General features: G+C 37.4%; 1 protein-coding gene across 1 annotated transcript in view; it reads left to right on the forward strand.

Moving 5' to 3' along the window:
* The first annotated feature begins 14,852 nt into the window (after nt 1-14,852).
* MSR1 (macrophage scavenger receptor 1) overlaps nt 14,853-25,066 on the forward strand; it is a 522,563-nt gene continuing 512,349 nt past the window's right edge. Inside the window, exon 1 of the mRNA XM_044062502.1 lies at nt 14,853-14,957. Coding sequence (XP_043918437.1) covers nt 14,864-14,957 — 94 coding nt within the window. The 5' untranslated portion in view covers nt 14,853-14,863. The remainder of the gene's footprint in view (nt 14,958-25,066) is intronic.

Here is a 25,066-nt window from a genome sequence, read left to right on the forward strand (position 1 = left end):
TTTTTCTCAAAGTGCCAGGAAATTTGGAAGTGCTGTAATAAGTTTTTGTTTTTAAACAAATTACATGTTTATTAATATATCTGACTACAGCTAGTATGTATGATAATTTTTGGCTCTGGAACTAACTTGCTATGTTAATTGTAAGATGAAAAACAGTTAATGACCTGAATTCATAAAGGTACTATGACGTGTACACCTTCTGGGATCAGGAGGAGGGGAAAGCCACAGGACACCAGGGATTATTACACTCAAGTGCCATAATGGCATTAATAGTAATATAGGAATTGGGTTGGGGAAACACTAACAACCAAAGGGAACTACAATGGTGTCATAAAAAACATTTGCAGCAGTATGATGATTGGGGTGGGTAGCAATATTAGCTACTAGGGAAACTACAACTGTACTGTAATGGCATTTGAACACCTGATCTTGGGTAAAGATGGATCATGCTCACATGGGGTCCTAGGCAGGGTAATGGACCAGCTCCATCCTCCCAGCCATTTTAGTGCCCCATTACTTGACTGCCTCTCCCCAATTACCATACACACTGTTTAAACCTGTTGGTGTGTGTCCTAATGTTTTCTTTAATTTTACAATAAGTACAATTACAGAGATTTGAATTTAATTAAAAACTTTTATTTCAGTTTTTTTTAGCACAAACACTCATTGCCATTTGGTATATTATAGAAAGCAAAGCAGTCTCACATTGAAAACAATTGAAATCATTGAAAATGCATCTGACCTGTGGTGAAGTGTACCTTAGGTCCCTGGCTGTTTTCAAACCATGCCCCCCCCCCCTCGCTCACAGTTTTAGGATGAATCATAAATGTATGCTTTGATTCATCTACTTGATTATTTTAAATTATATTTCTTTTTAATACAGCAACATTTGTTATAGCATGTTTTAATTTGTAGTTTTAAACTGTTTTCCTCTAATCAGTGAAACAACATATATGAACCAATAATGAGAGAACTACAGAATGCAAGTTATAATAAATGGATGGGTGGGAAAAACAAATATTAAGAGATGAGTAAAACAGGGGTGTCCAATGAGTGTGTACTTATTTTCATTAGTAAAGAATGCAGTAGTACAGACATATGTATGAAGTGAGGGAAGTAAGACGGGAGGTGGAAGGAAATGTTATATTACCAATATATATGATATATGCATATGATTTAGTTCTAATAACAAGAACAAGGGGACAGATAAGTGAGGTTGTAATAAGTATCAAAAAGTAAAAACGCTGATCAATTAAACAAAATGAAGTGTAAGAGACTTGTTGATATTAGAAAAATTGATTATATTTCACAAGAAAGGAAATAAAGAATTTAAGAGTGAGATTTAATGATTATAAAAGTGTAATAAGTCAATAGACAGGTACTGCAACAAGTACAAATGTTGCTTACCTTTGTGTATATACTTTAATTTATCATTTTAGAAAAAAGACATATATATTGAATACTTATGTATTAGGAAACATATCATATTTGGGATTGTATATGTTTCTCACTCAAAAGGAAAAGCAGTTATTAGGGACATTTTAGATTCCTTTGGGGCTTAAGGCTGAACCTGGTAAGAAAACTTATAATAAAAAAGAAATTGGCATTAATTAAAAAAATCCAGTGGTGCAGTATTATATTTAGTATCTATGCACTTATTTTGGGAAAAATGTCTGGTTAGAAAAAACAGAAAAAAAATAAATAAGGAGAGGATGGAAGAAAAAGAATATGAGAATAAAATAAAATTATGGCAGTTAAAAGTAAGTGAGGTTGATGGGAAAGAAAAATAATTAGATAATATGATTTTACAAAAAATGTACTCCTGGAAGAAATTAAATGATGACATATTGTAATAAAATACAGAAAATGGAAGATTTTTATGGAATATTTTTGCAGAATTTTATTAGACAAGTTACCTGTGAATGGGAATATGAAATATAAGGTGATGGAGGAAAGAAAATTAATTGATTGTAGTGAATAAGAATCAATAAAACATTATTTTTGGATTACAAAAAGAATAAAAAAATTTGGGGAAAATTTCAAAAAATTAATATACATGGAAATGATTTAAATGTATGAATATGATCATGATATTTTGTGGGAAATATGATAAAGTAAAGAATATTCTAGATATAAATGGGCTAATGCACTGGTTGTGGCATTGTGAGTGCTTTGGAAAAATGTGAGGATTTGTTATGTAATAAGAAAATGCAAAATTAAGATGTATTAGCTGAAGCAAGAATATGGTTGTGGAAGAAAGGATGGGGTAGAGGATAAATATAAACAAAAAAATGCAAGAAACTACATTTTTGAGTTAATTTTTTTTATTAATAACTTTTAAATAAGTATAAGTATGAATGCAAAAACAAGAGTTTAAATAATTGATTTAAAATTATTTTATAGTGTAAACTGAATTTACATGTTAATAAAGTATACCTACTCTTTCTTTGGTAAGTGATATGGCATTTCCTACATCCACCTAAGCTACTACCAACTGAGGCATATAGGACCTTGCAGTAACATCTCATTACTTTTTGATTTATGTTATGATTCAATAATGATGTTGTTGGAATTATTACCTTCTTTCTACTTATCAAGGAGAAGTTCATGCAATAAGGAAGTATAACATCTTTTAATAATGACTAATCAGTAGGTAACATGAAAATAGTACTGTATGGTTTTGCATGGAAATGACTGATTTAAAATAATCTAGCCTTTACATCATATCAGAACTTGAAAACAGGGAGGATTAAACTTTCCTGATATAGAAACATATATAAAAGCATCAATATCTAAAACAATCTCAGATTGGATAAGTCCAAATTACTCTGCAAATTGGAAATAATTGCTAACTGTAATATCAATTAATGAATTTAATTAAAAAAAATTCAAATAACAGAATTTGCCATGGCACATATTATGTATTAGTATGCAATATAACATAACTAAACCCACTAAAACTCGTATGATTAATTATTACTTTGACTCATTTAGGAAAATTATCAATGCAAATATAGATTTAAAAATCTGGTTTGATCTTTTAAAACGATTTATATTCACAAATTTATTTATTTATTTATTTCCAGTTTGATAACCAGGGAAGTCCACTGGGCTCGAAAGCCCATTTTCAGTGGAGGCCCGGGGAGAAAAGTTCCATATTAATAATACATTACACACATAACACTCTGTGTTATAGCAGGAAAACACCTTTAACAATTTCCAAAAACATAGTACATTTGTCAGTATACGTAAGAAATTAATATTTTTTATGCGACTGTATTGTTAGTATAGAAGAGAGATATAAGAAGAGATCATACATAGATCTTGAATGCAAGAGAAGTAAATCAGGGGAGAAGTGAAGGAGAAGCAAGGAATTTGAGTAGAAGAGATGCCAGGAGGAAGATAAACAAAAAAAGACCAGTTAGACTAAGATACATTTTAGGTTTGAGTCTAAAAGTACATCTTATGAAAAAGGCAAAAGATACATTAGTAAGTCTAGACATGTATGTAGGCAGGGGGGAGGAGAAGATATAAAAAGGAAGAAATAAGAGTTTAAGCAGGGGAGAGAGAGGAGATAAAGAAGTAGAGGGAGGGGAGCTGAGGAGATAGTTTGAAGAAGAAGGGTCAGAGGGGGGAAAATGGAACAGAGATATATTAAGATCTAGGTAGGAAGTATACAATTACATTTCCAGTTTTGGGAGAGGTGAGAATGGAGAAGAGATTTGAATTGTTCATAGCTTGTAGTGAGTCTTAGAAGGGAAGGAAGCAAGTTCCATTTTTTTGCTATAGTATAAGAAAGTAGGAGGTGGCCAGGAGGTCGTTTGGGTTTGTATACAGAAATAAGGTTTTGGTGACTAGATCTTAGGGGCCTGAGAGGAGTGTAGAAGGGCAAGATGTTAGATAATGCAGGTCAAGCAGTGGGTTTGAAAATTAGTTTGTGTGCAGTAGTAAGTTGGAGGTAATCCAGGTGATTAGGGAGTTCTAGCCATTGGAGACTATGGAGGCAGATGCAATGGTGTGTAGAATGGGTGGAGTTAGTAGCGAATTTGGCGATTTTGTAGTAGCAACTTTCAAGTTTTGAGGAGATAGAAGCAGTGAGGTTGGTTAGAAGAGGAGCACCATACAATAGAGAAGGGAGAAGGTAGGTAGTGGCGAGTGTTTGTCTTGTAGTTAAAGAAAGAAAGTTAGCATTTCTGTAAAGCATACCGAGCTTCTGATGTTTTTTTTTATGTTTAGCTGAATATGAGTATTAAATGTCAGGTGTTCATCAATGGTAACTCCGAGTAATTTTGCATTGTTAACAACGTCTATTTGTGACTGGGAGAGGCTGGAGATTTTGAAAGATGGCTTATCAAGAGGCAGAGCTTTTGAGGGGGAGAAGAGAATGATATGGGATTTATTGGCATTAAGGGAAAGATGGTTTTGAAGCATCCAATTTTCTATGGTTGTGAAGGCCAATTGGGTTTTGGCTTGGAGCTCGGGAAGGCTAGGGGCTGAGCAGATAACAGTGGAGTCGTCTGCATATTTAACAATTTGAGAATGAGGAATTGCAGAGTGGAGATCGTTGATAAAGACATTAAAGAGCAGAGGTCCGAGAATAGAACCCTGTGGGACTCCAGTAGGGGTAGGTAAGAAGTTCGAGGTACCTGTATTCCATTTCACTGCTTGGGATCTATCTGAGAGATAACTTTTGAACCAAGAAAGGGAATTGTGGGAGAGATTGAGGTTAGAAAGGTGGTTGAGAAGGAGTGTGTGGGATATTGTGTTGAATGCCTTGGAAAGGTCAAGAAGAACAGTGGAGACAATTTCTCTAGAGTCACGGGCATGGTTGACAATGTCTAGGAAAGAAAGGAGAGCAGTTATGGTACTATGGCCAGGCCGAAACCCATGTTGAGTAGGAGTGAGGAGTTGGGGCATGAGTTGCCGGTGGATACATTTTTCAAGGACTTTCGAAATTGGGGAAAGAATGGCTATTGGGCGGAAGTTAGAAATGCTATTATTTTTGCCTCCTTTATGAAGGGGCAGAATGTGGGCAGCTCGCCAAAGTTTGGGAACATAAGATTCGTGGATGGATCTATTGATGAGAATGCTGATAGGTAGGGCTATGCCATCAGCTGCGAGCTTGAGAAAAAGTGATGGGATATTGTCGGGGGCATTGGAGCATGGTTTGAGTTTGGAAAGAAGTTTTTTTGATACTGGTGGTAGACACGGGTTGTAGAATGAAAGTGGGAGGGGGATTATGGGAGCAGGATTGAGGTGAGGATGGTGAAGAAGGCTTTGGGTTTGGGGTGGGGGTGGAAGAGGAGAAGGATTTAGTCAGATCAGCTATGGAGCTGGTAAAAAAGGAGTTGAAGAGAGTTGCAATTTCTGTGTCAGTCTTGTTGTCATCTGGACAGGGATTGGATTTAGTACCTGGGTGTAGGAGGGAATTGATGGAATTCCAGAATTTTTTGGGATTGTTAGCGAGGGTAGACTGTAGTTTGGTGTAGTATGATTTTTATCAGTTATGATACGTTTTTTAGTAAGATTGCGTAGTTGCTTAAATTGAAGGAAGGAAGCTGGGTTTTTATTTTTATTGTATAGTTTCCAAGTTTTGTCTCTTTGTAGCATTAGAGTTTTAGTGTCCTTAGTTAGCCAAGGCGCAGAGTTGTGTTTTATTCGTTTTGTTCGAGGGGGGGCTTGGGAGTTTAGGATTTTAAGGAAGGTAGAATTGAAGACTTCTAGGGCTTCATCTAGGGGAAGAGTTTTTAGTGAATCCCAGTTTGTAAGTTTAAGGGTTTCAGAAAATACAGAAGGGTTAAAATTAGTTAGGTTACGCGAGTCGGCATATTGATGGTGTGGGAGCTGTTGGGTAGTTCGGTTAATAAAGGCTGGGAGATGATCACTTATTGAGTCTGGTAATATACCAGAGTTGGATATATTGTTCGGGTGGCTGACTAGAATCCAGTCCAGGATGGAGCCTGGAGGGTTATTTTTGTTCGGTCTGGTAATGTTTATTAGTTGAGTAAAGTTATAAAGATTGATAGACAGAGAGGAAGTTTTATTATTAATTGCATTCCAATCAATATTGACATCACCTAGAATGTAAGTCTCATGCTTGATATTGTTTGTGGCCCAGCAGAGAATATCCTCAAGGGTGGAGGAGTTGTCCCCAGGGGGTATATAGATGGTTATGATACAGATACTTTTGAAGTTGTTTATTTTGAGGATTCCTATGACTAGTTCTTCATTATTAAAGTTAGGAATGGGATTTTGGTATGGGCTGAGATTTAGCAGGCAGTTGTAGACTAAGGCTACACCACCTCCTTTTTTGTTATTGCGATCGGACCTAAGTGCTTGGAAGCCAGGTGGTAAAATCTCAGAGTTAGTAGTTTGTGGTTTTAGCCAGGTTTCGGTTACTGCTACTATGTCAGGTGTAGTGAGATTTAGCCAAGCATGGAAAAGTGTTATTTTGTTATTAATACTCTGGGTATTAATGGTAATGAATTTAAGGTATTTATGGCTGTATCTATTAGAGGAGGTGGCGGGAGGGAGATTGTTAGTAGATGTAGGCCCAGGGTTGGGGTAGATATCTCCTGCAAGAGCAAGCCAAGAGAAAGGAGAGAGGAGGTGAAACTTTGAATTGAGGCACAATGGAAGAGGGCGATGCAGTTTAATTTTGATAGCGGGAGATTTTAGATGGATTGTAAGTAGTTTTAGTTTGAAATAATGAATTGGATATGGTTGAACTAGGGAGGGGGATATTAAATAAAAGTGGGGTGTTGAAGGGTGGGGAAAGGAGATAGTGGAGGGTGATGGGAGTGGGAAAGAGGAGGGTAGTGTGGTAGAGGAATAGGAAGTTGCATTATAGAAAGCAGTTAGAAAGAAAAGATAAGTAAATGAGGTGAGATAGTGTGGAAGAGACATGGATGAGTAGGGTAGGATAGATATTAGAAGAAGGTGTAGAGACTGTGTGGGGAGTTTGTAGGTATAAGGAGGGGAAGTATGTGAGAGAGCAGTCAGGAGAGGGAATGGAGAGGGGAGGGGTGGTTTAAAGAGATGTATCAAGGAGGGGGAGGAGTAAAGAGATGAGATAGGTTGAGGGCAATAGGGGAGGAGACAGGATGTGACTATAAATGTAGATGCACTGGGGGTGGGTGGGATTTGGGGGTAGGGTAGGGGAGCGGAGTGAGCCCGCAGGGCGAACGGAGCGGGTAGAGCCACTGAAGGAGAGAGGCCAGGGGAAAAACTATCAGTGGAGAGCTGAAATGTTAGGGCAAGTTTGGGGATGGGTAGAAGGTAAGGGCCTAATCAATAGTGTTAGAGGACAGAGAAACTTATGATATACGTATCTTCAAGGAGGGACTGTTGCATTGGGAGGTGGAGATAGAGAGTGAAATGTAGGTGAGGAGGAGTACAGTAGGAAGGGGAGAAAATTGTCTGGAGGCAGTAGTGTCTTACAAATATATAAAACCTGTGAGTCTAAGGGAAGAGGCTTTACTCAGAGGGGGGAGACCAGGAGAATGGCGCCACCTAGAGGACAAAAGATGTATAGCAAGTAGTATCTCGAGTACAGGGAGGAAGGAGGTATGTTAAAGTGGACACAACAGGAGAGGGCAAGCAAGAAGTACTTGAAGGGCTTTGACTGCTGAGCGACCTAGCTAGGGAGTATATACTAGCAAACCCTGGAGAACCATAACAGAATTAGCATTAGATAACCAGAGTTTTTAAAACAGAGCTAGCATTAGAACAGTCTGTTGTATAAGGAGGACATACTTTCTTGTCTTAATACTTTTCTTCAAATAGGGAGGTTTGTAAAGTTCAGCTCCTCAGTTTAGGAATGGAGAGTAGTAGGTGGGTGAAGGACGTTGGTCAACAGCGACAGGGCAGTCTCACACTGGAGAACAATACAGGCAGGTTGAACAACTGGTAAATAAAGTAGAGAGAAACAAGAAGTAAGATAAATAGAAAAACAAGGCACATTCAGAAATTCAAATCATAGGCAAGATATTACAGTTCTGTTACACACTATAGCAAGGGACAATATGAGAATAAACAGATGCAATGACTGAATTCACTTATCCTCTAAGTTAAGTTTAGGTGTAGAGTACAAGTAAAGTACACAGAAAACAAGGTACACTCAGAAATAGTAGGCATTGATATTCATATCCTAGGCAAGATATCACAGTTGTATTAAACACTATAGCAAGGGACAGTATTGAGAATGAACAGACGCAATGGCTGGATTCACTTACCCCCTAAGGTAAGCGTAGGAGTAGAGTACAAGTATAAACAGCAGTAGTCCTCACTCACTCCGAATGTTAAGTTAGGAGTAGTCTTTTAAAAATATCAACAGTTCCAACAAAACATGGCAAAATAGTGCTATATAATGCAGTATTCCTTAAAAACAGTGGCAGTTAATCAAAACATATCAAATAGAGCCTCAGGCTTCTGAGCGTACAAAGCAGATCATTTTGCGGTCTTATACAACAGTAAAATAGAAGGGGAATGGCATATAGCTATGTACGATAGCGTATATGCATTCCACGTGCAGGAACACAAACTGTTTCACTGTAAAATACAAACGGAATGGCATATAGCTATGTACGATAGCGTATATGCATTCACGTGCAGGAACACAAACTATTCAGCTGTAAAAATACAAGCAGAATGGCATATAGCTATGTACGATAGCGTATATGCATTCCACGTGTAGGGACACAGACACTAGCAGCCGTTAGCGGCGATTAATGCATACAGACTATTGAGCGAAAGTAACAAGTGCAATCTAGGCGGTGAAACAAGATAAAACAATCTATCTTTGCACACGCACTGTTAGTATGTGCGTCCTAGACAGTTACACTTTGTTAAACAATCTATCCTCGCACTTACAGCAGTTAAACCTAATAAAACAAGTTATCCTCGCACACTAAGTGGAAGGACAGGACAAAATAAGAAATGGCTAGTCAAATACAGCAGGGCTCACCTTATTGGAAGTATAATCCCATAGCCAGATGCGCACAGCAGCGGAGAGGAATACCAGGGGGGGAAAAGATGGTGACTCACTGAGTAAGGAATATTTATAAAGTCAGGGAGGAAGTAGGAGGGAGGGGGAGGGGAAAGGGGCAGGGAAGAGGGCAGGTAGAGACCGGAAGTTACTAGTGCTCCACAGTATAATGAGAGTCAAATACAGTCGCTAGGTAGGCAGAATAGAATAATCTGCAAGAGGAAGTAAAATAGAGTAAAGATAGGAGGACAGAAGTTGCAGTATTAAATGGGGCCAGGAGTAAGTTAGCTAATTGGATAAGAGGGAGCAGTGGCAAGTAAGGAGAGAAAAGGAGACAGAAATAAGGTCCAGTCCACTGAAGGAGAGAGGCCAGGGGAAAAACTATCAGTGGAGAGCTGAAATGTTAGGGCAAGTTTGGGGATGGGTAGAAGGTAAGGGCCTAATCAATAGTGTTAGAGGACAGAGAAACTTATGATATACGTATCCTCAAGGAGGGACTGTTGCATTGGGAGGTGGAGATAGAGAGTGAAATGTAGGTGAGGAGGAGTACAGTAGGAAGGGGAGAAAATTGTCTGGAGGCAGTAGTGTCTTACAAATATATAAAACCTGTGAGTCTAAGGGAAGAGGCTTTACTCAGAGGGGGGAGACCAGGAGAAGGGTGCCACCTAGAGGACAAAAGATTTATAGCAAGTAGTATCTCGAGTACAGGGAGGAAGGAGGTATGTTAAAGTGGACACAACAGGAGAGGGCAAGCAAGAAGTACTTGAAGGGCTTTGGCTGCTGAGTGACCTAGCTAGGGAGTATATACTAGCAAACCCTGGAGAACCATAACAGAATTAGCATTAGATAACCAGAGTTTTTAAAACAGAGCTAGCATTAGAACAGTCTGTTGTATAAGGAGGACATACTTTCTTGTGTTAATACTTTTCTTCAAATAGGGAGGTTTGTAAATTTCAGCTCCTCAGTTTAGGAATGGAGAGTAGTAGGTGGGTGAAGGACGTTGGTCAACAGCGACAGGGCAGTCTCACACTAGAGAACAATACAGGCAGGTTGAACAATTTCTTGTGTTAATACTTTTCTTCAAATAGGGAGGTTTGTAAAGTTCAGCTCCTCAGTTTAGGAATGGAGAGTAGTAGGTATGTGAAGGACGTTGGTCAACAGCGACAGGGCAGTCTCACACTAGAGAACAATACAGGCAGGTTGAACAACTTATTGCAAGTATAATCCCATAGCCAGATGCGCACAGCAGCGGAGAGGAATACCAGGGGGAGAAAAGATCTAACTTTCCACATGCAATATATAGAGAAATGATTAATTCCTGGGAACAGAAAGGATTTGTTTGTCGGCTCCAATGTATCAAAGAACTAAAAGTTTTAAATATGCAAGTAATAAAAACAACATACAAAATACCACAAGAAGACTGGCTAACTTTACAGAGTATTCTGTCATATTCGCAAGATTTAAGTAGAATAATTAACAATTCTTCATTTAAAGACATATCTAAATTTACAAAATACATATATGAAATCATATATAACAACTTTGACATGGGAAACAGTATTTAAAAATTTTACAAAATATTAATAAACTATAAAACAACACCCAAAACCTCATATTGGAAATATATAACAAAATGACACTGAATACAGTTAACTGAAGATATTAAAACAAATATCTTATTATCGATAAAATTTACATCCTTTACACAATACTGAAAAGTTTTTAATTGGAAATGCTTGTACAGAGCATTCTTAACCTCAGACAGAATCAGTAAAACTAGTTCTTCCATAAAAGAATATATTGGATATGTGAGCAAGTACACAATGCAGAATGGAACCACATTTTCTTTGGTTGTGTTAAAATTAAGCCATTTTAGACTGGTATTAATAACTTTCTACAAGCTTTATTTAATGAATAATTTTATTTAACCAAAGCTCTTGTATTATTAAATGTGAACGAAGGTCCTCAATTGTATAGGTTAAACATGTATCTAGTATGGACTATACTTACAATTCCAAGGAAGTGTATAACAGGAATATGGAATACAAACACAATACCAACTTTGGAAGGCTTCTACAGCCTACAGAAGACCACAGCATTATTGGAAATTAAAATTAAAGAACTAAGAATTTTTCCAAAGCCATTCATCAACAACCCTTGGGAAAAGTCTTATCACTGATTGACACTATACAATAATTGATCAGGCTCTGATAATGGATTAGATATACTTATAAAGTATCTGTATACACTAAGATCTGTTATAGTTTCAGGCTAATGTAAATAGTATACATAGTTATTTAAGATGTTATGTATAAATACTATGGAATTCATTGAAATGTATTTGAAAAATAAAATCAAGTTCTGAGAAAAAAATCTAGTCTTAGTAATATGCGTATGACATATCTTTTAGTATTACATTTTGGCATATGTTGCTGTGTATAACGCTTTCAATAAACATATGGTTATATCACAACCCTTTTTAAGCATGTTCTTTTTGGCATTTTTAGATGACAGACTGTAACATGGCACAGTGGGACAGCTGTAATGGAGTTAGTTTACTTCAAGACATGAGATCAGAACAAGACGTATCATCACAAAAGTCTTTAATTTATGACAGTAAGCATAATTTAATTTAAGCATTGACTTGTATTTCTTTTCTTGTGTTATTAAAGCAGTGAAGTGCATTTATGAGCTTCTTCCTTTCTATGTTTCTAATATTCGACTTATAAGTCATTTCACCTGAAATCAACCTATATTGTAATAATAATAATAATAATAATAAAAGAGCAACATTATCAACTCCTCATTTATTCATACACAAAATAAAAAATTATGCAAAATTAGTGTTTTGCAGATAAGCAATCCCCCTATATCCCCACTTACCCTACATCTTTAAATATGCTAACATGGAGATTTAATGACTTTGAGGATTAGTTAAAATTCCCTTTTCCCTGCTGCTATAATCTCAATGGTAAGGACCAACAATCTGTAAAATGTTTGTTTTTTTTTTTTTGTTTTTTTTTGCGGAAGGTAAACCACACCCACCTGCTCCTCCATTCCCCAGCTTCTTTAAACATGCTAATTCCAAGATCACACACTTGTGATAATAAGGCAAAGGCCCCTTTTCTGCACTACTATGACCTTACTACTCCTACACCTCATGAAACTAGTTTGTGACATTATGTCCCACATCAAAATAAATTGAGAGAACAAAACTCAAAAGGATATCCACCTGTCTGTCTCTGATTTTGTGTGCATGTATGTGTGTGTGTGTGTGTGTGTGTGTGTGTGTGTGTGTGTGTGTGTGTGTGTGTGTGTGTGTGTGTGTGTGTGTTTGTGTGTGTATATACTGTTTGCATCAGCTTTGAATCACTTTTTGACATCAAAAGTGCTTAAATGACCACCTTACATGTGATTTCAGAAATGCTTAATTTACTTGTTGCTTTAATTGACTCCATGGTCATACCAAGTTGAAGAACGGAGACATCTACTAAAATAAATAAATCATTGCCGGTGCACACATAGAACCTGTACTGGGAATGTTTTCTTATTGAAAACAATATGCAGTGTTATGTGTTAATCTGTTTTTTTTTCTTCATACAACTGATGCTTGAGCAATTTCACCTCAAGCAAGGGTAGGTGATAATGTTCTAAATACCACTGAACTAGCTGAAGACAGGTGGATTTTAAAATTGCAGGCTGTCTGTGCACCTGGATTAAATGTTTCAAGTAGTTTAAAACCTATATTAAAACAAAAGCAAATGAAAATGAGCAGAATGTTGCTACTGACTGTCTGTTTTTGTTGTGCTTTTTAAGTTGCTTTTGAAAGTATTTTTTATATGTGTTGCTGTGCCTTTAAACTTTAGGTTCTCTGTATTACAAGTACTAATTTAGAAGGAGATGGTGGTAGACTTGGTAAAGGCAGGAGTCTCACACTAGAGAACAATACAGGCAGGTTGAACAATTTCTTGTGTTAATACTTTTCTTCAAATAGGGAGGTGTGTAAAGTTCACCTCCCTCAGTTTAGGAATGGAGAGTAGTAGGTGGGTGAAGGACGTGGGTCAACAGCTTACAGGGCAGTCTCACACTAGAGAACAATACAGGCAGGTTGAACAATTTCTTGTGTTAATACTTTTCTTCAAATAGGGAGGTGTGTAAAGTTCAGCTCCTCAGTTTAGGAATGGAGAGTAGTAGGTGGGTGAAGGACGTTGGTCAACAGCGACAGAGCAGTCTCACACTAGAGAACAATACAGGCAGGTTGAACAATTTCTTGTGTTAATACTTTTCTTCAAATAGGGAGGTGTGTAAAGTTCAGCTCCTCAGTTTAGGAATGGAGAGTAGTAGGTGGGTGAAGGACGTTGGTCAACAGCGACAGGGCAGTCTCACACTAGAGAACAATACAGGCAGGTTGAACAATTTCTTGTGTTAATACTTTTCTTCAAATAGGGAGGTTTGTAAAGTTCACCTCCTCAGTTTAGGAATGGAGAGTAGTAGGTGGGTGAAGGACGTTGGTCAACAGCGACAGAGCAGTCTCACACTAGAGAACAATACAGGCAGGTTGAACAACTTATTGCAAGTATAATCCCATAGCCAGATGCGCACAGCAGTGGAGAGGAATACCAGGGGGAGAAAAGATCTAACTTTCCACATGCAATATATAGAGAAATGATTAATTCCTGGGAACAGAAAGGATTTGTTTGTCGGCTCCAATGTATCAAAGAACTAAAAGTTTTAAATATGCAAGTAATAAAAACAACATACAAAATACCACAAGAAGACTGGCTAACTTTACAGAGTATTCTGTCATATTCGCAAGATTTAAGTAGAATAATTAACAATTCTTCATTTAAAGACATATCTAAATTTACAAAATACATATATGAAATCATATATAACAACTTTGACATGGGAAACAGTATTTAAAAATTTTACAAAATATTAATAAACTATAAAACAACACCCAAAACCTCATATTGGAAATATATAACAAAATGACACTGAATACAGAAGATATTAAAACAAATATCTTATTATCGATAAAATTTACATCCTTTACACAATACTGGAAAGTTTTTAATTGGAAATGCTTGTACAGAGCATTCTTAACCTCAGACAGAATCAGTAAAATTAGTTCTTCCATAAAAGAATATATTGGATATGTGAGCAAGTACACAATGCAGAATGGAACCACATTTTCTTTGGTTGTGTTAAAATTAAGCCATTTTAGACTGGTATTAATAACTTTCTACAAGCTTTATTTAATGAATAATTTTATTTAACCAAAGCTCTTGTATTATTAAATGTGAACGAAGGTCCTCAATTGTATAGGTTAAACATGTATCTAGTATGGACTATACTTACAATTCCAAGGAAGTGTATAACAGGAATATGGAATACAAACACGATACCAACTTTGGAAGGCTTCTACAGCCTACAGAAGACCACAGCATTATTGGAAATTAAAATTAAAGAACTAAGAATTTTTCCAAAGCCATTCATCAACAACCCTTGGGGAAAAGTCTTATCACTGATTGACACTATACAATAATTGATCAGGCGCTCTGATAATGGATTAGATATACTTATAAAGTATCTGTATACACTAAGATCTGTTATAGTTTCAGGCTAATGTAAATAGTATACATAGTTATTTAAGATGTTATGTATAAATACTATGGAATTCATTGAAATGTATTTGAAAAATAAAATCAAGTTCTGAGAAAAAAAATCTAGTCTTAGTAATATGCGTATGACATATCTTTTAGTATTACATTTTGGCATATGTTGCTGTGTATAACGCTTTCAATAAACATACGGTTATATCACAACCCTTTTTAAGCATGTTGTTTTTGGCATTTTTAGATGACAGACTGTAACATGGCACAGTGGGACAGCTGTAATGGAGTTAGTTTACTTCAAGACATGAGATCAGAACAAGACGTATCATCACAAAAGTCTTTAATTTATGACAGTAAGCATAATTTAATTTAAGCATTGACTTGTATTTCTTTTCTTGTGTTATTAAAGCAGTCAAGTGCATTTATGAGCTTCTTCCTTTCTATGTTTCTAATATTCGACTTATAAGTCATTTCACCTGAAATCAACCTATATTGTAATAATAATAATAAAAATAATAAAAGAGCAACATTATCAACTACTCATTTATTCATACACAAAATAAAAAATTATGAAAAATTAGTGTTTTGCAGATAAGCAATCCCCCTATATCCCCACTTACCCTACCCTACATCTTTAAATATGCTAACATGGAGATTTAATGACTTTGAGGATTAGTTAAAATTCCCTTTTCCCTGCTGCTATAATCTCAATGGTAAGCACCAACAATCTGTAAAATGTTTTTTTTTTTTTTTTTTTTTTTTGCGGAAGGTAAACCACACCCACCTGCTCCTCCATTCCCCAGCTTCTTTAAACATGCTAATTCCAAGATCACACACTTGTGATAATAAGGCAAAGGCCCCTTTTCTGCACTACTATGACCTTACTACTCCTACACCTCATGAAACTAGTTTGTGACATTATGTCCCACATCAAAATAAATTGAGAGAACAAAACTCAAAAGGATATCCACATGTCTGTCTCTGGTTTTGTCTGCATGTGTGTGTGTGTGTGTGTGTGTGTGTGTGTGTGTGTGTGTGTGTGTGTGTGTGTGTGTGTGTGTGCGTGTGTGTGTGTGTGTGTGTGTTTGTGTGTGTATAAACTGTTTGCATCAGCTTTGAATCACTTTTTGACATCAAAAGTGCTTAAATGACCACCTTACATGTGATTTCAGAAATGTTTAATTTACTTGTTGCTTTAATTGACTCCATGGTCATACCAAGTTGAAGAACGGAGACATCTACTAAAATAAATAAATCATTGCTGGTGCACACATAGAACCTGTACTGGGAATGTTTTCTTATTGAAAACAATATGCAGTGTTATGTGTTAATCTGTTTTTTTTTTCTTCATACAACTGATGCTTGAGCAATTTCACCTCAAGCAAGGGTAGGTGATAATGTTCTAAATACCACTGAACTAGCTGAAGACAGGTGGATTTTAAAATTGCAGGCTGTCTGTGCACCTGGATTAAATGTTTCAAGTAGTTTAAAACCTATATTAAAACAAAAGCAAATGAAAATGAGCAGAATGTTGCTACTAACTGTCTGTTTTTGTTGTGCTTTTTAAGTTGCTTTTGAAAGTATTTTTTATATGTGTTGCTGTGCCTTTAAACATTAGGTTCTCTGTATTACAAGCTGAGCTCTCATTGGGTGATGGGATCATGTACTGTATTTAAAAACTCTGTATTTGAACTGTGTTTTATATGCATTGAAGAAGTGATTATTCACATTAGCTCTGCTATTTGTATTTGGATTAAAATAAGTGATTTTTTTTTATTTCTGGTGTCAAGATCTGTTTTTTTATTGTTTTTACTATTTGTTGCATTCAACTTGTTGATCTCAAATACTCAGTTGTACTCCTTGAAGCTGACTAGTTGCTTATCTGGACCCAGGATCTGCCAAATTGCCCATGCACTCAAAGTAATGCACCATAAGTACTAGTATGATTCTATCATAATCATTGTGGGCATAAATGACCTGAGACATACCTCTCTGGATTATATAAGGAGAGATATGATGTACCTCAATAAATATGTGTCTCATACTAGTAAGTCCTTTGCATTGAGCAACATTCTACCTTCACCAAGGATGATTCCACCATATGAACAAAAAAATATTGACTTTAATAGCTGGCTTAGTGTCTTGTGTTAATTCAGGGAGATTCAATATTTGTCAGCCTGACAGGGCATGGTCAATAGACCATGTTGCTTTGACAAAGATTGTCTGCACCTGTCCCCCCGGGCTTCCAGCTTTTGCAAAAAGTTTTATATACCCCCTTAGAGCTTTTCAGGCAAAGCAAAAGTGATTAACCTACCAATGTATCAAAGAAAACACAAACTAACCTAAAGGTGCTACTGCTCAATGCTATGAGCCTTTGAAAGAAACTCTTTACCCTACAAGATCTTCTCATGCTGGAGAAAACAGACATCCATGCCATTAACAAGACATGGTTTAATACCACAGACGTACTCCAGTGGTGAAAGGCTGCATTGCCTTCCCCACATTTAGACCAGCAGCTGCACAGACAGGGACTAAAGGTTGAAGTAACTCAATCTGCATTAGCAGCAAGTATACTTCAATGTTGGTCAAACAGAATGCTACACTGGAGTTCATGCATGTGCAAGTAATCTAAGATAGAGTCATTTACCATATTTTAGCAAGCTATAATTCACCATTTATGTTTCCCAAAATTGTAGCAAGCTATACATCACCATTTATGTCTCAAGAATCCCACAACTCTTATCTATACCTACGTAGCCACTCACCATCCAACCAAACAGTCTATTCATGGGAGAGTTTAACTACCCCTGTACAGTGTTGTGGTAGTTACTTGTAATACATTACTATTACAAGTTACTTTTCAGTGAAAGTAATATAGTACTAAAAAAGTAATATATTACTGTTACTAGTTACTAATTAAAGTAATGTGTTACTTTTACATAGCTATAGTTTATCAGTTATAATATTGAGATTTACTCACACACATAAGCACATGCATATAAGTGTATTATTAAAGTTGTATAGCCAGTGTTACAATGCTGATGCATTTAACAGTTGAAAAACTCCAGATTAGTCTTTATAGCTGGGTGACACAGTGGTGCAGCAGTTAGCATTGTCATCTAACAGCAAGAGATTCTCTGGTTCAGTTCTTGGCAGGGGTGCCTTCTGTGTAGAGTCTGCATGTCATCTCTGAGTTTGCATGGGTTTACTCCAGTTTCCTCTCACATTCTTAAGATGTGCTGCAGGTGGACTAGACATTCTAAATTGTCCCTAGGTGTGCATGTGTGTACCTTCTGAGGAAGTTTGGGTGCTGGGCTGGCAACTTGACACTGTAAAACTCTACTGCCTAGTGTTCTGCAGACAGATGATATGCCATGGTGACCTCTAATGGGAGCAGCCAAAAGGAAAAGAAGAAGACTAGTCTTTATAGCTAGAGAGTCACAACTAATAATTAAAGCAAACCATACACAGCCAGCAGCACAAGACTTATAAAAAACTATCATATTTTGTCTATTTTCAGCAAATAAAAATCGAAACCCGAAAAGAATTTTAAATAGAATATAACAAAAAATTGTTAAGACAAAAGTTGGTTGATCATAGATCCACCTGAAGAGTCCTGCTTGGTGCAGTTGGTTGGGCCATTGGGTGTTAAACCGATGAGTGGTGAGTTTGATTCTGATTGATGGTGGTATAGAGAAACAATGCTGTTTATTATACAGCAAGGTAAGGATATGATGTCTAGCCAGCTAGAAGTTTCCCAGTGTTAGGGGGTGTTTTAGTGGGTTAGAATCCCACAGTACCAGGGCAGGGTCAGAGTCTGTTTGTCATTAGCTTTCACCACCTTGCAGTGCTATAAAAAGTGAAGTAAATTTTGCTCCAGACAAATTCTAATGATCTATTATGAATGTTACATGCTATTAGTTGTGCCAACATTATGTTGTAATGTTTTATCCAAATTGCCCCTTAAAGGTTCTGTTACTTCCTAACATCTGATTACTATCCATACTGTCCAGGGCCTCTAGTAGACTTCCATTGTTCTTTAGGATGTGCTATTAACCACATTGAGAACTACTGTTTTAAGCAAAAGTAACTCAAAAGTAACACACATTTACTTAAAAAAGTAATATATTACTATTACTTTGATACTATTTTGAAAAGGTTACTATTTATATTATTTGTTGCTAGAAACTGTAATATATTACAGTAATATATTACATACTGTAATATATTACTCCCATCACTGGACCTCTAAAAAGAGAAACACACATGACCACTAACTGAGATGGCACAACATTTCCTGGATTTTATTAACATAAATGCCCCTGATCAGTTAGTGCATACTTCACCATAGGTTCAAACATATTGGACCTCATTCTCACGAATATGGGAGCACACTGCACCCCCCCCCCCCCCATGCGATGTCCTCACTGATGAGATTGGATCACAAAGCTATGTCATTTGAAAAAAAAAGTCCACCTGGAAAACCCAGCAAAAAAACTGTTAAGCTTAGAAAGTATTCTAGAGCAAACTACATCCTATTAAGCTACAGTTTGTCAACAATCAACATTCAATGCCCTCACCCAACAGGAAACTAAGAGGACAAATTAAATCCAATAAGGCCAATTATGATGTCAAGATAGCTTCTCAGGCTAAAGACATCCACAAGACCTTCTACAGCTATGTCCTAAACCTCAAAGGTGGCATGCAACAATGATTTCAACTGTTAGTAAATTATACTACCTTCAGTGGGCAGAATGACATAGTGAATCTGTTGACCAACAAATTCAGCTCAAACTTTACCCACACTCCCTCCCTGCCACACCTTGTGAAATCCTTTTGAGCATAACCCCAAACTATCAGCAGGGAGCAGATCAAAGCACTGCTCACTAACGCCAAAAGCCTAGCCTCAGTGGACTTGACAATATCCCAAGTTACCTCAAAATAGTTTAAGATATAACCTATTAGAACCACTTGAGTCACTTTTCAAATGCAGCTTCAAAACAGGCTACATACCAAGGGAATGGAGGATAGCAATGGTTATCCCTGTTCACAGGTGTAGGCCATCAACCCACTGCAGAAATTACTGACCCATTAGTCTAATATGCAAAGCCATGGAATGAATTATCATGGAAATGATCAACAAAGACATTGCTAACTTATAGACACCAGACTCATGCCAGTTTGGTTTTGTTAACCTAGTAAACTTCTTTGAGAATTTTACCAAGGTAACGGATGAAGTTTTATGGAGGTATTTTACTGCGGGGGTGGGATGTGGATGTTAAGGATGATTAGCTTATGGTCTGACCTGACCAATGAGGGGGTGACCATAGGTGTGGAGCATCGATTTCTCATGTTGGTAATGACCAGGTCTAGGATATTGGAGCCCCTGGTGGGACTATGGATTAGTTGATCCAGGGCATTGGAATTTATGAATTCCAAGAACCGTTGGGCAAAGGTGTTGGTACATGAGTAGTTTTCCCAGTTAATAGCAGGGTAGTTGAAATCACCCAGTATTAAGGTGTTTGGTTGTATATTCATATTTTCCAGTATATTTAGAAAGGTGTAGTGAGAATCTTGGGGCATGGTGGGGGATCTGTAGCAAGCTACAATTTGGATTGCAGTCTTACTTAGTGTTAGTTGCACCTGGAAATTTTCAGGCGCATTGTGTAGGGCAACTAACTTGGTGGTGTGAATATCCTTGGTGAATATGGACACTCCTCCTCCTTTAGTGTTTTGATCCTGGCTTGGTGACCGAAAAGTGTGGTAAGAGTTATAGCCTGGTATTGTAGGGGTGCTCTCTGGAGCCTTGAACCAGGTCTCAGTTACTGCCCAGATATCGATGTTCTCCATTTTTAGGAGTGCCTCAAGAGAGTGCATTTTGAGGTTTAGACTTTTAGCATTGAGTAGCATTACCTTCAGAATTTGCATGCTTGTACCTGTTACGGTGGTGGTTTTGTCCTTTGAACTTTGCCTAAAAATGCACTATAGAGATGGCAAGAGCCTTAGCCAGTAACCTGAATCCCAGGGGTGACAGATGCAGACCATCTCTGGCAAAGCATCGTGGTCTGTCAATCATGTTGTCCCAGGCAGACAAATACTGGATCCCCTTTGAATGATACCAGAAGCTTAGCCGATTGCTGAAGTCAATCATTTTGTCCTTATATTGTGGTATCATTCTGGGCAAAGGCAGGATGCTACTCAGGGCTAGGGTCATACCTGCCTGGGCCACATGATCTGAGAGCTCTTCCATGTCTCTTTTCATGTAGTCCAGGGAGGTACGTCTCAAGTTATTCACTCCAACATGGACAATGACAGAGTCATATTTGTACTTGTTGTGGAGTGACTTGAGTGCATGAGTTATCTGGAGGATCCTGGCACCTGACAGGCAGCTCACTGTAATTTTCTCCTTGTTCAGCCTGGTGAGTGGGACATCAGTGTGCCTGACTATAGAGTCACCTATGACTAAAGTGTTAGGTACGTTGTCTTGCCTTAGGGGCTGTTGCTGGGTGGCACACTGGTGTTGTGAGCTATGTGACACTTTGGTTGTGATTGGTGTTTGTTTGCATTTTAGCTTCGGAGGTCCTTGTTGCTTGGGCAGGTTACAGTTAAGGGCCTCCACATATGTGGATTTAGTGTTGCTATGTGTGGGTGTTGGTGGTGTGAGTTTAGAAGGGCTATGTGTTGCTTGAGGTGTAGTGCGGGTGTTAACCTTCTCTTCTTGACTGTCTAGCACAATCTTGGGTGGAGAGAGCTTTGCTTCCAGTTTGGCTATGTAAGTGCACCTCTCACAGGTTGTAGTGTTGGGTGGTAGGAGGAGAGGGTTGTCTGTGTACATGAGGCAATTGCTGCATTGCCCCAGTATGCCCAGATTCACCAGGTGGACAGGAGAAATCAACTGAAGCTGACCCTTGGACATGCCTGGTCTGGTGCTTTTTTTTGAAAAGTACAGGAGATGTTTTCCCTTACCTTAGCAAGGTACTTTGAAATTATAGGCTGTTTAGTGTCTATAATTAATTTATCCTTATTAATAAGGAGAGTTGAGTGCTTGTATCAGTTTAAGGCTTCCTAGTGCTTTCCAGCAAGTACTAGAGCAAGTACTAGTCACAGGGATGCTTAAAGGTAAGGTGAAAAAAAATGGTTCATCTTAAACACTACAGTGTGCACTAAATAAGTTAGATGTGAAAGTAGGTAACAAGTTTTACCTGTCTAGAAAGTTAAGTTTTAGTGAAGAGTCACTATTTTTAAAACAGCAAGATAGATTGAAAAGGGGTTATCACTTTTGTATTCCGGTACTATGGAATACAGTAGAATGGCCAATAAATTTAAATAGTTGAAGGGGAGTGATTTCACAAAATGATGATTTTGTGATTACTCACACAAGCCAGTGAAAGCAGAGAGGAAATGAGATATATGGTCAAATTAACATAATAGGCAGGCAACTAGAAAGACAGTGGTATTTAAAAACATAACAGTGACAAGGAGGGGGGTGGTGGAGAAACATTTCTGACTGACTCACAAGAGACAGAGCTGTGGTGTCTTTTGAAGTTTTAATATGCAGTTAAAAATCAGAAAACAAGCAAAACACAAGGTAAAGAAAACAAATCACAGCACACAAAATATAAAAAGGCAATAAACTAATACAAAATACAACAAATAAAAAGCAAACCAACCTTTCCCTCACAGCAAAGTGTAGCAGAGTCTGGGTGAGCCTTTCCAATAAAACTCTGAAATGTTTTATTTTACCCCTTAAATAGAAGGTTTAGTTCCTAGTTCCACCCCCTCAGTTCACAAATGATTAACCTCAAGTGACCTCTTCTGTCTTATGTATGAGTTGTTAATTGATCAGTTCTAATTTCTGCCTGACTCACAAGAGACAGAGCTGTGGTGTCTTTTGAAGTTTTAATATGCAGTTAAAATCAGAAAACAAGCAAAACACAAGGTAAAGAAAACAAATCACAGCACTCAAAATATAAAAAGGCAATAAACTAATACAAAATACAAAAAATAAAAAGAAAACAAGCCTTTCCCTCACAGCAAAGTGTATCAGAATCTGGATGAGCCTTTCCAGTAAAGCTCTGAAATGTTTTATTTTACTCTTATGAAGGAAAGATGGTGCATACCACCTACCTAGACCTGGCTTAGGAATTTGACACAATACCCCATCCAGATACTGTGGACAAATTTACTGAACTATGCATAATTTTCTACAGAGCTCAGTGAAGTGCCGGCTGGTTCACAGATCATCATCATCATCATCATCATCAACCCACCCTCCTTTCTTTCATTTTTCTACCTCGGGTCAGGGTGCCATGTCACTTGTCACCATCTCTCCCTATTCAATGCTACTCTCCTAACTTCTTCAGCACTCTTGCTGGACTATTGCAGGTCTTCTTTTTTACAATTCATCCACCTCTTTACTGGATGCCCTTGTTTACTTTTACCTTCTTCCTGTCTGCCCAAATCTTCTTCACCAAATTGTCTTTTACTTTCCTGCACATGTGTCTGAACCATCATAATCTGTCCTCTTTGATCATTTCTTTAATTGGAGCTACTTTGACTTCTGCTCTTACATCCTTATTCCTTTGTCCATCCCACAGTGTGCATCCTACACCCTGTCTAAGGCACTTCATCTCCACCGCCTCTACCTTCCTCAACTGCTCTGTCTTTACTGCCCAGGTTTCTATACCTTACAGTAGCACTAGTCACATGGCTGTTTTGTACACCTTACTTTTAAGCATCTTGCTTTTGCATCTGTCATTTAGCAGAACAACTAATTTTCTCCTTTCTGTACCACTCACTCCTAAATCCTCCCTAGCTACATTTCCTTTATCTATTACAAGTTTTTCTGTAACTGCTTCAACTCTTTCTGAAAATGATTCAGTCCCAACTTTTCTTCATCTCCTAATGATTTCAATCCTACCCCTGCTGAAGTATGTAACTCAAAAGTAGGCATGTTGCCTTCATTGAGACCACCATCTGCATATTATTAATTCTTCCAGTTATCATATAGACCTTATTATTCTAGTAAGACAGAAGCTGAAGTATGTACTGGTACACATATGCATAATCTCTCTATACCACATTCTGACATGATTCAACCACTATACTCATAAATACTACATTCCCCTGTTCTGCAAATAAATTTATCATGTATTTTCTTATTGACCTTCGTCACTCTCAAAAGATCAGTCTTTGTCCAATTACATCATAGCCCTGAGTCCTCCTCAAATTTTTAAACCATATCATTGTCAGAGTTCTATCCAAATTGCCCGCTGTAAGCATGCAATCATCTGCAAAAAGGCTAAACACTTTGCATCAGCACAGAAGATTTCCAGTAATTCACTGACCATCTACATGAGCAATTTTATGTTCACAGGTCGGTCTCAAACCCAGTAAGCCCATCTGAAACTTATTCACTGTACTTCTCTGTTCTTGCTCACTCTATCCATAAGTGGTAAATGTGAGAGACAATTGATGCCTTTATGGATCCCCATCAACTCATTGAAGCGCTTTTAGAAGAATTATGAAAGTGGCTTTGCCTGATATAGTGATGGAAACACATTCTATTGGTAGCAGATTTTCTGGGAGAGACATCAGTCATGTCAAAGGTTATCTTGTTGTTATGTGGATTTGAGTCATAGACTGAGGTTTTGGTGGTAACACTTTTAAAAATGTGCAAGACGTCAATGGGTACAGGGATCTTGGCAGTTTTATAGGCCAGATAGAGATTGCCATGCAGCAGTCTCCAAGAGAGAGAAAGAGAGTAAGTATAGAGAGTGGGCTTGTACTCATTATGTGTGCCTGTAATAGCTCATATCTGGCTTTTTGTAAGGAAACATTTAGGCTTTTCTAGAAGAATCATATGTCTGGTCAGGTGCATGCTAAATGAAGCATTAACCTTGCAATTAGCTAGCTAAGTAAAAGGGTGCCATAATTGCAGAACTACATGGTGGTCTAACGGGAGAATATTGCCCATGAATCTGCCCAGGTATCTAATAAAATTATCTGTGTTGAGGCAGTGTCATAACAGATGGAGCAGTTATTTTAGGTATTACTATAGCTGGCTAAAATGTATGAAAAGTTCAAACCAATATGAATCAGAAACAAACTCCAGCTAACTCTTTTTTGCATATTTGCTGCATATGTCTGCCTTAATTAAATTAATCTTTACTCATATGAGAATCTATTCAAGCAGGACAGAGCCCCAAAAATAATAAGAGTTTGGAAAATATCTTTAATGAGACTGAGCTGAAGTGAAAAGAAAGATGCTGTGATCACTTGTGTTGAAGGAAGCTGGAGGCAGAGCACTTAGGCAAAGTAAGATTTATATCAGTCTAAGACAGTCTGATAGAGATGTTAGGAAGGCAGAAGGAGAACAGTGTGTTCATGTTATCACAAATAACTGGAAAATATCTATCTGAAGAATGTATTAACTACGAGGCTAACTTTTCCTTATGCCCAA

This window comes from Protopterus annectens, chromosome 2.part1 (assembly GCF_019279795.1).
Source record: "Protopterus annectens isolate FY-2018-M chromosome 2.part1, PAN1.0, whole genome shotgun sequence".
Taxonomy (NCBI): Eukaryota; Metazoa; Chordata; order Ceratodontiformes; family Protopteridae; genus Protopterus; species Protopterus annectens.